Below are 15,502 nucleotides of genomic sequence, written 5' to 3'. Positions count from 1 at the left end.
GAACTAGTAGAGGATTTCATTGTTGGGCCAGTGCTTGCTGCCAAGTTTCCACATCCCCTGTATTGTGTCCTTGGGAGTATATTAATTAATATAGTTGGTATATAGAAAAAATAAGTAGTGGCCTTGGTGCTAACAACTTTAGACCCTCAAGGTAATAAATTCCTTCCTTGTTGTAAACCCACTGCACCTCTGTCCTATAGGAATGCAACTTTATCTAACACCTTTGGAGGATGGCGCCAAACTTTAAAATAATTATTCTTAGAGAAAATAAGTCTTATGGTTGACAAACCTTTATCAAAGTCATAAAATGTTAACAGGCCTTCTGGCCAGAAGATGATGTAAATCACCTGAACCATTTGTATACGATAAGTTTGCAGAAAAGAAAAGCACGGTCTCAATAGGGATCAAAGACTGCTGACTTTGTATGATTTTACACCCCCTATTATCCTCTATGCACAACTTAAGGTATATAAGCTCCCTTTGAAAATAAAGCTACGGGCCTTGCTCAAAGCTTGGTCTCCCCGTGTCATTCTTTTTTGCTTCTTTTTCTCTCCTTTTTTTTCTGTTCTTTTTTCAGGGTGACCGACTTGGAGTGTGGGGGCTCTCTGAGACCACCTACTTGCCTGGGCTTCTAAGACCCACTTGAGAAGGTGCCTAAGGTGGGGCACCTTCCGCTATTCGAGAGGGCACCTGCGGCCTCCGTGGTCAGTGCAAACCTGGTGTCACAGGTTTTATTAGTTTCCCACGTAAACCAGTCAGGTCAAACCTTTGCGTCTTTTTCCTTTTATCTATCCTTTTTGCCAACGCTGTCCTCCCGAGGGAAGCCCTGGACCCAACTGGGGCTGGACCCCGATACAAAATAATAAAGAGAAAGAAATGAAAGAAATGCCCCGGAGACAATTCTTCATCTTCAGGTGTTTCCTTGCCCCTTTTTCCTAAGCTGTTAGACTGAAGTTTCACTTGCAACTGGCTTGCGGACACAGTGTTGTTAGAGAAGATGAAGTAGCCTGGTGGGCTAGTGTGCAGGGTGCCTAGAAAAGGTGGTGGGGCAGTCCTACAGAACTGGGGGAGCATCATGAGCCAGTGTCAAAGCCACACTATTGCAACGTTTCTCTTGACTGCACCCTGGCAGAACATGCTAGAATATGCTAACACATGAAGGAAAATATGCACAGCCAGATGGAAGTGGCGGGACCGTGCATCCCAACACTGCAAGCCTGCGTCTGCAGGAGCAGCCTAATGCTGAGCATCCGCAGCAGCTGCCTCAGTCTACCCACTGTAAGCCTGCGTCTGCAGGGGCAGCCTAATGCTGAGCATCCGCAGCAGCTGCCTCAGTCTACCCACTGCAAGCCTGCGTCTGCAGGGGCAGCCTAATGCTGAGCATCCGCAGCAGCTACCTCAGTCTACCCACTGTACTGCCTGCAGGCAGCTGCCACTTCACCCTCTGCAAAGGCCGTTCTAGACACAGACATAGTCCATTCCACCTGGACCCCAGCATCACACGTCAGCGGACAGTCCTGTCACATGGGCCTCCTTCCGTCTTCCAGGGTGAAGCACACATGTTGCCCACACACACCTGTCCCTCCTCCACAGACGGCCCCGCTCCGCGTGTGTGCCTGGATCACAATTCTGTCCCTCCCTGCTTTGTTTCCAGGGCCTCACGCTATTTACTATTCTATGTGTTATAAGTTGAACCCTTCCTTCAACCACCAGAAATGGAAACTCCATGAAGATACGGCCCTTGTCCTTTCTATATACTTCTATATTTTTGATGCCTAGCGCATGGCAGGTACTCAAAGTCATTTGTTGAAGGCAGGAATAAATAGATGAATAAGAGGTTAGAAATGAATAATCTGTGAGTCTTCTGATTCTTAAGTTCTAAAGTTCTATTTACAGAAGATCAAGTACATAAGGGATTTATGATTTAGGGTTAGAGGTTTTATCAAATTTCAATAATATTTATCTAAACAAATATCATTTTTCTTTATTCCTTTGCTTCAGATAAATTCACTTTAATTTTGAGCTTATCTTAAAGATGAAATAAATGAGACAGGAAATGTCAACAAATGATGCTTACTCTTCTTTCCATCCATATCTGCATGGATTTTCCGAGCCAAGAACCCGCTTTTGTACACAGCGGCATTGGGGTCGTGAGGAATGTCCAGGAATGGGTTGGTGGTGCTCCCAATGCGGCTGATGCTCTTTGGATGTGTTCCATTAGCCTTCTCATCGGCACCTTCGGACAGAGACTTTTTTTTCTCTTCATCGTCTCTAAAAGGATAAAACAAAGATGGAACACAAGGGTTGAGTAACACAATATTCAATGAACAGTTATCTGGTGTAAGAAATGATCATACTTTCTAATGGCCTGTAAGTCCTGATGACAAGGACCACGATAAGGACAGCTGCGGTTCCCTAAACACCTCCTGTGTGTCAGGCATTAGTGAGCGTGGCAGTCTCGGAAGACTGACATTAGTATCCCACACCACAGGTAAGGAAACAGACTCAAAGTTTACATAAACGTGCCAAAGCACAGTCCTAGGAATTACAGGAAGAAGCTGAGAGGATATGACTGCAAAGGCTCTAATGCCTCTGGCCTTTCCATCTACTACAGAACCCTCAGGTTTGTCTGCTTTCAAAACAAGTGGAACTTCTCTGGCAGAGATCGTGATTTTGATTTCTGCATGCCCTAGTATAGTGCCAAGCATACAGAATACGATAGGTGGAGACTAAGTCCAGTAAACAATATTAGACTATGTCTGCCAGATAACACCTCAGGTACAGCTGTCGGTGGGTTCCGACGGGGCACCACGCACCGCGCTCTGGCTTTCCTACGCATCCCATCACCAACCGAGGAAGCCGCTAATTGCCCAGCCCTGCCTTCGGAACCCCTGTTCCTTCAAGCAGGGAAGGTTTAACTCTGACATTACAATGTACATTAAGTATGAAGGAGGCGGTCAGAATCAATTAATAAAGAGGGGCAAGAGGAGAAGAAAGTTAACACGCTCTGATATACTGCTGGAAAACGCATAACCAGAATAGGAGCATTTGTCTTACTTCACCTGTTTCAGTATCCTGAATCACCTCTGGTTTCATTGTTGTTAAGCTTTGAATATTGAATTTTTTTCCTCAACATTTCCACCAAAATATGGAATCTAGAAAAACGGTACTGATAAACCACCTTGCAGGGCAGGAATAGAGAGCGGACTTGCTGGCACAGCAGGGGAAGGAGAGGGCGGGGCGCGCTGACATGCGCACACTAGGGGGAGGCGCCTGCAGCACCGGGAGCTCGGCTCAGGGCTCCGCGGTGACCTGGGGGTGGGGTGGGCTGGCGGAGGGAGGCTCAGAGGGAGTGGATGTAAGCATAGCTGACTCATGCTGTTAGACCGCAGAAATCAGCACACTATGATAAGGAACGATCCTCCAATTACAAATAAAAACTAATGATAAGAAATTCAACCAAAATATATTGAAAATAAACCACAAGCTTAATAATCACCAAAACTGCTTGTTTGGTTATCAGAGAAAAACAGTGTTTTTTTCCTCCACTGGTATTTTATAAATAATTATGAAATATATGAAAATAACACTGGACTCAGGTAACTGTATTTTACTTTTAATTTAACTTCTATTAATAGACAGTTTTGGGTTTGCAAAAGTACAGAGTTCCCTTATGCTCATCAACAAGTTACCGCAGTTGTGAATACTTTTTTTTTGGTTTTGGTCACACCACACAGCAGCGGGGATCTTAGTTCCCTTACCAGAGATGGAACCTAGGCCCTCTGCAGTGGGAGCATGGAGTCCTAACCACTGGACCCCCACGGAATTCCCCCCAGTGTTAACACCTTACAGAACCAAAATAAAACTGTCAGAATGAAGAAGCTAATGATGCAATACTAAGAAGTGAACTTCAGACTTCATTCAGATTTCACCTTTTTTTTCCACTAATGTTTTTTTTGTTTCCAGGATCCTACCCGTGACCCCACAGTGCATTTGGCTGTCATGAGTCCTTTGTTGCCTCCAACAGTGACGATTCTTAGGCTTTCCCTTGTCCTTCATGATCTAGACACTTGGAAGAGTACTAGTCGGTGGTTCTGTATGTTTGTTTGATGTCTTCTCAGTGTTCTTGCCTGGAGAATCCCAGGGACAGGGGAGCCTGGTGGGCTGCAGTCCATAGGGTCGCATAGAGTCGGACACGACTGAAGCGACTTAGCAGCAGTAGCATGATTAGACCAGGGCTATACACTCTTGAGAAGGATGTCATGGGTGATGCCCTCTCAGCCCACCACGTCAGGAGGTAGGTGTTTTATTGTCAGGGGGATGAACCTGGATTACTTGTTTAAGGTGGTTGGGGCAAGTTTCTGTCTGTGGAGTTACTGTTTTCCTTTGTAAATGATTTGTGGGAGATCCCTTGTGACTATGAACACATCCTGTTTCTCCTGAAGCTTCTGACCACTAATTTTAGCAGTCATCTGTGGGTCTTGCCTATGACAATAACATTGAAGTGATCTAATGGTGATTTTCTTTTATTTCCCTAATTTCTTCTTCATTACTAACTGGGATTCTTATTTGAGTATGGACACGTAGGTATTTATTTTATTCTTTGGATTATAGTCAAATACCACAATTACTCTTGTTCAAACTTTTCCAGCTTTGCTCATTGGATGGCCTACAAAATAGGCTTCTGCGCCCTAGCAACATCTCATCGTTTTTCCTTTCTGTTTTGTAAGTACATCCTTTCTTTCAGATACCACAAGATGCTACCTCCAAGCTCATCTTGTATTTTCCTTGTCCCAGTCCTGGAAGAAACCACTCTCCAAGGAGTCCAGTCCTATTTACTGGAGATTGGCACTCAGAAACCAAGTCTAGGCGCTAGGCATGCTCACTGCCTCCAAGCCCTCTCAACAGAAACACCTAGGGAAATGTGTGTGTAATATATATACACATACATATATATATATAAATATATAAAACATATATATATACATTCATCCAGCCATCTATCCCTCCCTCCCTCTCTTTCATGAGTTCATATGAATACATAGTGATATCTCCTACACAAGACAAAATTCATTCCAGCCTTTGCCCTTTGCTTACCTGTACTTCTTCAACAGTGAGAAACCTGGCTCTCTTATCTATAATATACTTATTTATATGTTCAACCCTAATAAATATATATAACAATGCTTACACAAGTCATTTGGAAAACAAACTAATTTGGTATGGTCTGAACTATATCTTGCATTCCCCATACTGTGGCTGATAGTTAAGAAATGAACAGACACAAAACCTATGGCTCCTTGAGATGCACAGCTCGGTGGAAATGCACAACACGTCCTGTATCCACCATCACAGGACCAGACAGAACGGTTCGGTCACCCCCCAATTCCCTCTGCTACCTTCTTTTAGGCAATTCCTCTCCCTGACCAGCTCCTGGAACTACCAGTCTCTCTTCCTTTCCAACAATTTTGGCATTCTTAAAATGTCACACAAATCGTTTATTTTACTTGGCAAAACATATTTAATACTCATCCATACTGTTGCGAGAATCAATAGTCTGTTCCCCTTTATTGCTGAGTACTATCTTATTTTCTAGACATACAGTTTACTTATGCATGTACTTTCCCTTACCCCACACCTCCAGCTTTGCTGAGGTAAAACTGATTTATTTACTTAGTTTTATATTTATTATTTTATTTCTGACTGACTGGGTCTTTGGTGCTGCATGTGGGCTTTCTTGAGTTGTGGTGAGCGGGGGCTACTCAGTAGTTGGGGTGCAAGGGGTCCTCATTGCAGTGGTCTCTCTTGTGGCAGAGCAGGGGCTCTGGGGTGCGTGGGCTTCAGCAATTGTAGCACGGAGGCTCAGTTTCCCCACAGCACTTGGGAATCTTTCCGGACCAGGGATCGAACTGGTGTACCTTGCTTTGCAAGGCAGATTCTTAACCACTGTAAGACCAGGGAAGCACCTAATTTACTAAGGTATTTTAAGTATACAACCTAAACATTTGATATACACATACATTGTAAAAGGTTCCCCAATATTGAACTAACAAGTTCAATACGTCACATATTTACAGATGTATTTATTTTTGGTAAGAAATTTAAGTATATCTCTCAGTAAATTTCAGTTACACAATGCACTGTTACCAACTGTGGTCACCAGGCTTTATATTATTTCCTCAGAATTTACTAACCTTTCAGCATCAAGTTTGTACCCTCTGAACAATCTCTCCTCATTTCCCCCACCCCACAGGGCCTGGAAACCACTTTTCTACTCTGTTTCCATTTAGTTGTCTGAAGCTTGTGACCCTGTGGACTGTAGCCTTCCAGGCTCCTCTGTCCATGGGATTCTCCAGGCAAGAATACTGGGGTGGGTTGCCGTTTCCTTCTCCAGGGGATCTTCCCGACCAGGAATCAAATCCGGGTTTCCTGCATAGCAGGCAGATTCTTTACTGACTGAACTATGAGGCAAGCCCTCTGTTTCTGTAAGTTAAACTTTAAACTTAACTTTAAAACTGTTAACAAAACTTTAAAACTAAAGAGCCTCTTGATGAAAGTGAAAGAGGAGAGTGAAAAAGTTGGCTTAAAACTCAAGATTCAGAAAACTAAGATCATGGTATCTGGTCCCATCACTTTAAGGCAAATAGATGGGAAAGAGTGGAAACAGTGACAGACTTTATTTTGGGGGGCTCCAAAATCACTGCAGATGGTGGCACAGCCATGAAATTAAAAGACGCTTGCTCCTTGGAAGAAAAGTTATTACCAACCTGGACAGCATATTAAAAAGCAGAAACATTACTTTGCCAACAAAGGTCCATCTAGTCAAAGCTATGCTTCTTCCAGTAGTCATGTATGGGTGTGAGAGTTGGACTATAAAGAAAGCTGAGTGCCAAAGAATTGATGCTTTTAAACTGTGGTGTTGGAAAAGACTCTTGAGAGTCCCTTGGACTGCAAGGAGATCCAACCAGTCCAGCCTAAAGGAAATCAGTCCTGATTATTCATTGGAAGGACTGATGCTGAAGCTGACACTCCAATACTTTGGCCACCTGATGTGAAGGGCTGACTCATTGGAAACGACCCTGATGCTGGGAATGATTGAAGGTGGGAGGAGAAGGGGACGACAGAGGACGAGATGGTTGATGGCATCAATGACTCAATGGACATGAGTTTGAGTAAACTCCAGGAGTTGGTGATGGACAGGGAGGCCTGGCGTGCTGCAGACCATGGCGTCGCAAAGAGTCGGACATGACTGAGTGACTAAACTGAACTGAAACTTTAAAAACAACTCTAGATATAAGTGATTCCCTATGGTATTTACCTTTCTATTTCACTTAGCATAATGCCCTCCAGTTCATCCAGGTTGTCAAAAATGACAGAACTTCTTTCTTATTTTAGGGCTACATAGTATACTGAGCGACTGCACTTTCACTTTTCACTTCCATGCATTGGAGAAGGAAATGGCAACCCACTCCAGTGTTCTTGCCTGGAGAATCCCAGGGACGAGGGAGCCTGGTGGGCTGCTGTCTATGGGGTTGCATAGAGTCAGACACGACTGAAGCGACTTAGCAGCAGCAGCAGTATATCTCTCTCTTGGTGTATGATATCTTTATCCATTCATTCATAGATGGACATTTGGTTGTTTTCATATTTGGCTATTGTAAATGATGCTGCTCTAAACATGGGAGTACAAAAACCTCAGAAATAATTTCTTTATTTTGGCTATTTATCTAAAAGTAGGATTGCTGGAACATATGGTAGTTGTATTTTTAACTTTTTCAGGAACATCTGTAATCCCTTCCACAGTGGCCGTGCCAGTTTACACTGCCACCAGTAGTGCTTTTGTGGGTCCTCTTTTTGTAACAGACTTGCCAGCGTTTGTTACCTCTTCTCTTTTTGATGACAGACATCCTAACAGGCAGTATCTCGTGTGGTTTTGATGCATTTCCACGGTAAGTGATGCTGAGCACCTTTACATACACCTGTCAACTTCTTTCACATCTCTTTGGAAAAAAATGTCTACTTAGGTCCTTTCCAAACTTTGAGTTATTTGATTTTATGCTAATGAATTACAGAAACTCATTGTATACTGTGGAATAATTAACCAATTGTCAGATATAAGATTTGCAAAAAATGTTCTTATTCCATAGGCTGCCTTTTCATTTTGTCGATGGTTTCATGTCATGCAGAGCTTTTTAGTCTGACGCAGCCCCACTTGTCTATTTTTGCTTGCTGCCAGATTAAAAAAAAAAAATCGGTCAAGACCAATGTCAAGGAGTTTAATGGTTTCAGGTCTTATATTCAAGGCTTTCATCCATTTTGAGTTGATTTTTGTGTTTGGTGTAAGATGAAGCCCAGTTTCATTCTTTTGCATGTAGATACCCATTTTCCTAACACTACTGAAGGGACAACCCTTTCTCCACTGTAATGTTTAACTACCTTGTGAGTTAAGCTCTGGGTTATTGGGTTCCACTGACCTATGTGTCTGTTTCTATATCAGTACCATACTGTTTTGATTGTTTTATAGTTTGAAACCAGGAATTTGTGATGTATCCAACTTTGTTCTTTTCCTCAAGACTGCTTTGGCTATTTGGGGGTCTTCTGTGGTTCCATACAAATTTTCAGTTCAGTTCAGTTCAGTCGCTCAGTAGTGTCTGACTCTTTGCGACCCCACGAATTGCAGCACGCCAGGCCTCCCTGTCCATCACAAACTCCCGGAGTTCACTCAAACTCATGTGCATCGAGTTGGTGATGCCATCCAGCCATCTCATCCTCTGTCGTCCCCTTCTCCTCCTGCCCCCAATCCCTCCCAGCATCAGAGTCTTTTCCAATGAGTCAACTCTTCGCATGAGGTGGCCAAAGTATTGGAGTTTCAGCTTCAGCATCAGTCCTTCCAAAGAACACCCAGGACTGATCTCCTTTAGAATGGACTGGTTGGATCTCCTTGCAGTCCAAGGGACTCTCAAGAGACTTTTCCAACACCACAGTTCAAAAGCATCAATTCTTCAGCACTCAGCTTTCTTTATAGTCCAACTCTCACACCCATACATGACTACTGGAAAAAGCATAGCTTTGACTAGATGGACCTTTGTTGGGAAAGTAATGTCTCTGCTTTTAGCTTTGTTCTATTCCTGTGAAAAATGCCATTGGGATTTTGATAAGGATTGCACTGAATCTTTAGATTGTTTTGAGTATTATGAACATTTAACAATATTAATCATTCAAATCCATTAGCACAGAACACTTTTGATTTGTGTCATCTTCAGTTTCTTTTATCAATGCCTTATAGATTTCAGTGTATACACCTTTAACTTGCTGGGTCAAATTTATCCCTAAGCATTTCATTGTTTTTGATGCTACTGTAAAAATGACTGTTTTCTTAATGTGTATTTCTGATAGTTTACTGTGGGTATATAGAAATGTGACTGATTTTTGTATATTGATTTTATATTATTCACTTAATTTATTAATTCTAATAGTTTTTGGTAGACTGTAGAGTTTTCTGTATATATTACGTTGTCACCTATAAATGAAGACAACTTCACTCTTTGCTTTTCAATATGAATGCCTTTTATTTTTCTCTCCTAATTGCCATGGTATCCTTATCTTCTTCCTGATTTTAGAAGAAATATTTTTCAAGGTTAAGCATGATGTTTACTGTGGGCTGGTCACACATGGCCTTTATTATGTTATGTATGTTCCCTCTATACTCAGTTTTTTGAGAGTCTTTATTAGAAATGGCTTTCTTGGTGGCTCAGACAGTAAAGAATCTCCCTGAAATGGAGACCCAGGTTCCCCTGGATCAGGAAGATTCCTTGGAGAAGGAAATGGCTACCCCTACTCCAGTACTCTTGCCTGGAGAATTCCATGAACACAGGAGCCTGGCAGGCTATAGACATGGGATTGCAGAGTCGGACATGACTGAGTGACTAATACACACATACACGTTAGAAACGGATGATGAATTTTGTCAAATGTTTTTTCTGCATCTACTGAGATTATAAGATTTTTATTCTCTGTTTTGTTAATGTGATGAGTCACATCTATAGATTTACAGATTTGACCCATCCTTGCATCCCTGGAATAAATCCTACTTGATCTTGACGTATGCTGCTTGTATTGTGAACTCAGCTTCCTAATATTTTGTCGAGGATTGTTCACATCTGTGTTCATCAGAAATCCTAATCTGTGATTTTCTTTTCTGAAGTGTCCCTGTCTGGTTTTGGTCTCAGGGTGAAGATGGCCTCATAAATGAGTCTGATGGAGATACTGCTCTTCATTTTTTTTCAATAGCTTAAGGATTGGCACTAATTCTTCTTTGAATGTTTGGTAGGATTTATCACTGAAGTCATCTGGTCTTGGACTTTTATTTGTTTTTTTCTTTATTTGATCAGTAATAAAATACCTGTCCAAGTAATTACTAGTAACTGGTCCATTCAGTTTTATGTTTTGTTTTTTCATGACTCACTCTTGGTACATTGTATGTTTCTAGGAATTCATCCTTTTCTTCTACTTTGTCCAATTTGTTGCTGTAATAGTCTCTTACGATTCTTGGCATTTCTGTGGAATCAGTTATAATTTCTATTTCACTTCTAATTTATTTGAAGTCCTCTTTATTTCAGTCCATATACAGTGTTTTTTTAAATGTTCTACTGAGGTTTTTGGAGAAGTGGCAACTCACTCCAGTATTCTCGCCTGGAGAATGCCATGGACAGAGGAGCCTGGTGGGCTATGGACCAGGGGGTCACAAAGAGTCGGACATGATTAAAGTGACTTAGCATGCACACAGTGAGGTTTTTGGATGAAAGTATGATTTTCCTCTCTATATAAACATTAGCCAAAAGAGGTAGTTACACGAATATGGGAGCCATTGGCTACACATGGCTACTTAGAACTTAAAGTGTGGGTAGTCCAAATTGAAATGTACAAGTAAAAAAAAGAAAATACACCATATTTCAAAAAGACAGTACAAAAAAGGAAAATATTTCAACAGTTTTTATACCGATTACATATTGACATGAGAATATTCTAGATACACTGGGCTAAATAACTGATTTATAAAATAAACTAGTTTTACCTTTTTTGTTTACTTTTATGATGCAACTACTGGAATTTTTTTAAAATTACTTATGTGGCATGCATCTCATATCTTTTGGAAAGATTGTTGTTAGAGAGGCTTGTATATCCTAAGACATATCAAAGCCAAAAACAAAAACAGGAGAATGATGATTGAGAAATGTTCAACACAATACTGCTCAGTAAAACCCTGACAGTAAAATGAGGGCTGAAAGTACTCAAGCCCGCAAAACGGGTATTCTTCATATTACAGAAGTTAACGAAAAGACCATGGCACCTTACAGTCGCATTTGCTTCATTCCTTCTCGTGTCACTGCGGGGTTTTATTGCTTTTACAGATATCATAAATCTCAGTGTTTTCCCATAAGGGAGGCTGTTTCCACTGTATTTGGGAGCAGATATAAATTATTCCAATTTACTGATAAAAGAATTCTATAGATTTATCTGCTATCAGCAACACAGCTTTTGCTGTTCTCAAAATAAACTGCGTCTTAAGTCCTGGACTTAACCACCCAGTGGCTCACACATGATTACACAGAGGACGGGATGAAGAATGTGTTGGGCAAGTGAACTCATTTCTACAGAAAACAGCCTACCCGTCTAGGACTTTTCTGTGTACAGTGAACCACTAAGACATACAAATAATTTTGTTAAAATAAGAAGAGACATAGCAGGACTCTCTATCTTACTTTTGAGGTGAATGATTCATATATGAATGTTTTGTACATTTAAATACCCTGGTAGAATATATTCTACTGAGATACCAGACATCTCAACACCTCACAACCTACAAAATTCCCCAATACATCCTTCATTCTGTCCTCTGTGTAATCACGTATGAGCCACCGGGTGGTCTAAGTCCAGGACTTAAGATGCAGTTTAATCTGAGAATAACTAAAACTCTGTTGCTGATAGTAGATAAATCTATTTCTCTGTTCTTTCTAAGATCGGCTGTAAATCATAAAATTTACTGTATCCTATATTACTTATGACTTTAATTTTTAAACAAAAAAGATAGATAAGGAATCATACTAGTCCACCCAAGTCTTATATTTCTCTGGAACAACTGCTTCTTAAAATTGGCAAGAGCTGAACATCATTACACTGACCCAGCCACTGAACAGATTTGAACTACCCCATTTGGCAAGTCTTAGCATAGTGGTGTTTCAGCTGTATCAAAGCTGTTACGCTAGCACCAAACTCAAAAAGTAAGCTATCTTGGAGGGACTTAGTTATATGAAATCTAAAATCTGAATTTAAATATAAATTGGTGGGACTTTAGTGGATGTGGATGTGTGTTTGTGTCTGGGGAAGGGAGGGAGTAATAGCTGAAATGAACAAAAACCTCTAGAGCAGAACTGGAATATTTACTTAACTTGAATTCATTCAGAAACAGTCATGAAGACTATGATATCAGAGCTGGACAATAAAGGTAAGCTCCAGAAATTTTCACCATTCAAACTGGAATTCTAAACTTATTAAATTAGCAATTTCTCATTCCCCGTACCCCAAACACTGGCAGCCACTATTTCACTTTCTGTCTCTATGAATTGAATGACTCTTTCCACCGCATATCAGTGGGAAGCATTTGTCTTTCCATGACAGGCTTATTTCACCTAGTATAATGTCTTCCAGGTCCACTTATGTTATCACAAATGACAGGATTTTCTCATTTTTTTTTGTGGCCGCATAACATCCCGTTATATATACTCCACAACTTGATCCACGTATCCAGGATGGATACTAGGCTGTTTCCTTGTCCTGACTATCATAAACAGTGCCGCTTCAAACATGGGAGTGCAAATAGTTTTTGAAGTTATTATTTTCATTTCCTTTGGATATCTTCGCAGCAGTAAAATTGCTGGATTGTATGGTAGCTTTGTTTTAATTTTTTGAGAGACCTCCATACTATTTTCTGTAGTGGCTATACCAGTTTACAATCCCATCAACAGGGCAGAAGGGCTTCTTTTTTTCCACATCCTTGTCAGCATTTATTGTCTCTTACCTTTTCGATGATGGGCATCCCTAATAAGCATGAGGTGATTTCTCATTGTGGTTTTGCATTTCCCTCAGATGATAAAGCGTCTGTCTACAATGTGAGAGACCTGGGTTTGATCCCCCGGTTGGGAAGATTCCCTGGAGTAGGAAACGGCAACCCACTCCAGTACTCTTGTCCTGAAAATCCCATGGACGGAGGAGCTTGGGGCAGGCTACTATCCATGGGGTCGCAAAGAGTTGGACATGACTGAGTGACTTCACTTTCATGATTAGTGATATTGAGCATCTCCTCGTGTACCAGCTGGCCTTTTAAGTACAGTTTCTTTGGGAAAATGTCTAGTCAAGTCTTATGCCCATTTGTTAATTGGAATATTTGTTTTTTTGCTATTGGATTGCATAAGTTCTTTATATATTTTGGATATTACCCCTTATCAGAAAATATACAATATTTCCTCTCTCACAGGTTGATTTTTTTGGGGGGGGTTACTTTATTTTACTTCTATCTCTTCAGAACAAGTTACTAAATAAAGTGGCTGAATCTCTGTTCTTCACTCTAGCATCTTTGATTTTTAAAATTTATTTTTAATTGAAGTATAGTTGATTTACCTTCTTATATTTGCTTTTTCGCTTTGTCGGTTATTTCTTTTGATGTGAAGAAGCTTTTTGTTTGATGTGTTCCCACTTGTTTTTCATTTTGTTGCTTGTCTTTTAGGTGTTATATCTTAAAAATCATTGCCAAGACCCACATCTTTTTTTCATGTTTTCTTCTAGGAATTTCATGGTTTTACATTCAAGGTCTTACATTTCAATTTCAGGTCTTACAGTCAAGTCTTTAACCCACTTTGACTTAATTTTTGTGTGTGGTATAAGATAGGTATCTAGTTTTATTCTTTTACATGTGAATATCCAATTTCCCCAGCAACACAGATTAGAGAGACTTTTCCCCATTGAGTATTCTTGGGTCCTTCGTAAGGTGTCAGTTGGCCGAATGCGCTTGGCTTACGCGGGGGCCTCAGTCCTGGTCCACTGGTCTTTTTGTTTTTATGCCATCACCACACTGTCTTCATCACATTACCTTTATAAGCACAGCTTGAAATCAGGAAGTGTGATGCTGCCTGCCTGGATGGGACCCAGGGTCTGCAAGGCTCCCTGTTTGGGACCCTGAATCAGTCCAGAGTGTGCCCTGACATCCTCGTTAGGTGAACTCACTGGTTTTGCCTTGCAGATGGAGGAAGCCTGGGGCTGCGCTTGGTGTTCAGCACGACCGGAAACAGGGCTGCTGATGGGCAGCTCAGCTTCCTAGGCGCGCTGGGAAGGTTCCCTGGCTGGGTGGGTGCAAGCTGCAGGTGGCAAAAAGTGGGGCTATGAATCAGTCCCCCTTCCTGAACTCAGCCAGAAGAGCAGCTCCAAGGCCACTGATGAGGTCTGTGCGGTCCTGACTCCAGCTGACCTGTGGCTCAAGTTCCCTGGCCAGACAGCTTTGGCTCTAGAGGCGATCGGCTCTGCTTCCCCTCCTCTCGGCTTGAGCACTGCTGGCTTATGCAACTTCCAGGAGTCCTCAGCAGCCCTTCCTGTCCGATGGGGCTGGGGCCACACTCGGCAACAGGGATGACTATGACTCCGCTCTTCTGTTTGGGCTGGAGTCAACCAGGCTCAAGGGCTGCAGAACTTCCTCATCGGGGACCTTGTTTAGGCAGACCTACACCCTGCTCAATTGCCCTGGTCAGCCCGGGGCCACTGACTTGGGTCAGCAGATGAGCACAGCTGCTGGTTGGGTTAATAATTGGCCATGCAGGTAGGAACGTGGTCTGCCAAGCCCCTCTTCCTCCCCCGTCTCAATCAGACACCCAGGACCGAGCCCCAAGGCTCCCAGGTGATTCCCAAGTGCGAGATCAGAGCAGGGACTCCTACAAAGACACGCACAGTGCCGAGTGCGGTGCGGGGTCGAGTCGGGGGTGGGTGGGGGGGGGCGGTTCTGGTTGGCGGCCGGTTCTCCCTTCTCATGGAGCGGGGGAACCATAGGCTCAAGGGAGACCCCTCTGCATGGTGTTGGGGGCGCTGGCCTGGGGAAGGGGCCATGTAGTCAGCACGCAGCTCTCCTCCTGCCCTTCTGGTGCTGGCTGCTTTGTCTCTGGGGTACAGGGGTGCTTCTGGCTCCCTCTGTGTTCCAGGAGTCTCTCAGGGGTGTCTTTTTTTGTTACTTGTTGTTTTTAGGAGGGGGAGTAAAGTCGGGAACAACCTGTGCTGCCATCTGGATGACGTCCTTACTTCTTTTTCATTGATGTATAGTTAATGTATAACATTATGTAAGTTACAGGTGTACAATATAGTGATTCACAATTTGAAAGGTTATACTCCATTTATAGTTATTATAAAATACTGGTTATACCCCCATGCTGTACCATGTTTCCTTGTAGCTTATTTTATACAG

At 42.2% G+C, this 15,502-nt stretch overlaps 1 protein-coding gene across 14 annotated transcripts in view; it reads right to left on the bottom strand.

Moving 5' to 3' along the window:
- The window catches only part of PSD3 (pleckstrin and Sec7 domain containing 3), a 492,229-nt gene that overhangs the window by 103,545 nt on the left and 373,182 nt on the right, over positions 1-15,502 (bottom strand). For 13 of the 14 annotated variants that reach the window (XM_070781676.1, XM_070781663.1, XM_070781662.1 and 10 more), the window contains one exon: positions 2,078-2,271. In XM_070781676.1, the coding sequence (XP_070637777.1) occupies positions 2,078-2,271 (194 nt within the window). Of the gene's footprint in view, positions 1-2,077; positions 2,272-15,502 lie in introns of those variants that run through there. The other variant, XM_070781665.1, reaches the window with a different exon arrangement.

This window comes from Bos indicus, chromosome 27, assembly GCF_029378745.1.
Source record: "Bos indicus isolate NIAB-ARS_2022 breed Sahiwal x Tharparkar chromosome 27, NIAB-ARS_B.indTharparkar_mat_pri_1.0, whole genome shotgun sequence".
Taxonomy (NCBI): Eukaryota; Metazoa; Chordata; class Mammalia; order Artiodactyla; family Bovidae; genus Bos; species Bos indicus.
Note: the sequence above shows the minus strand (reverse complement) of the source record. Positions and strands in the feature narration are given on the sequence as shown.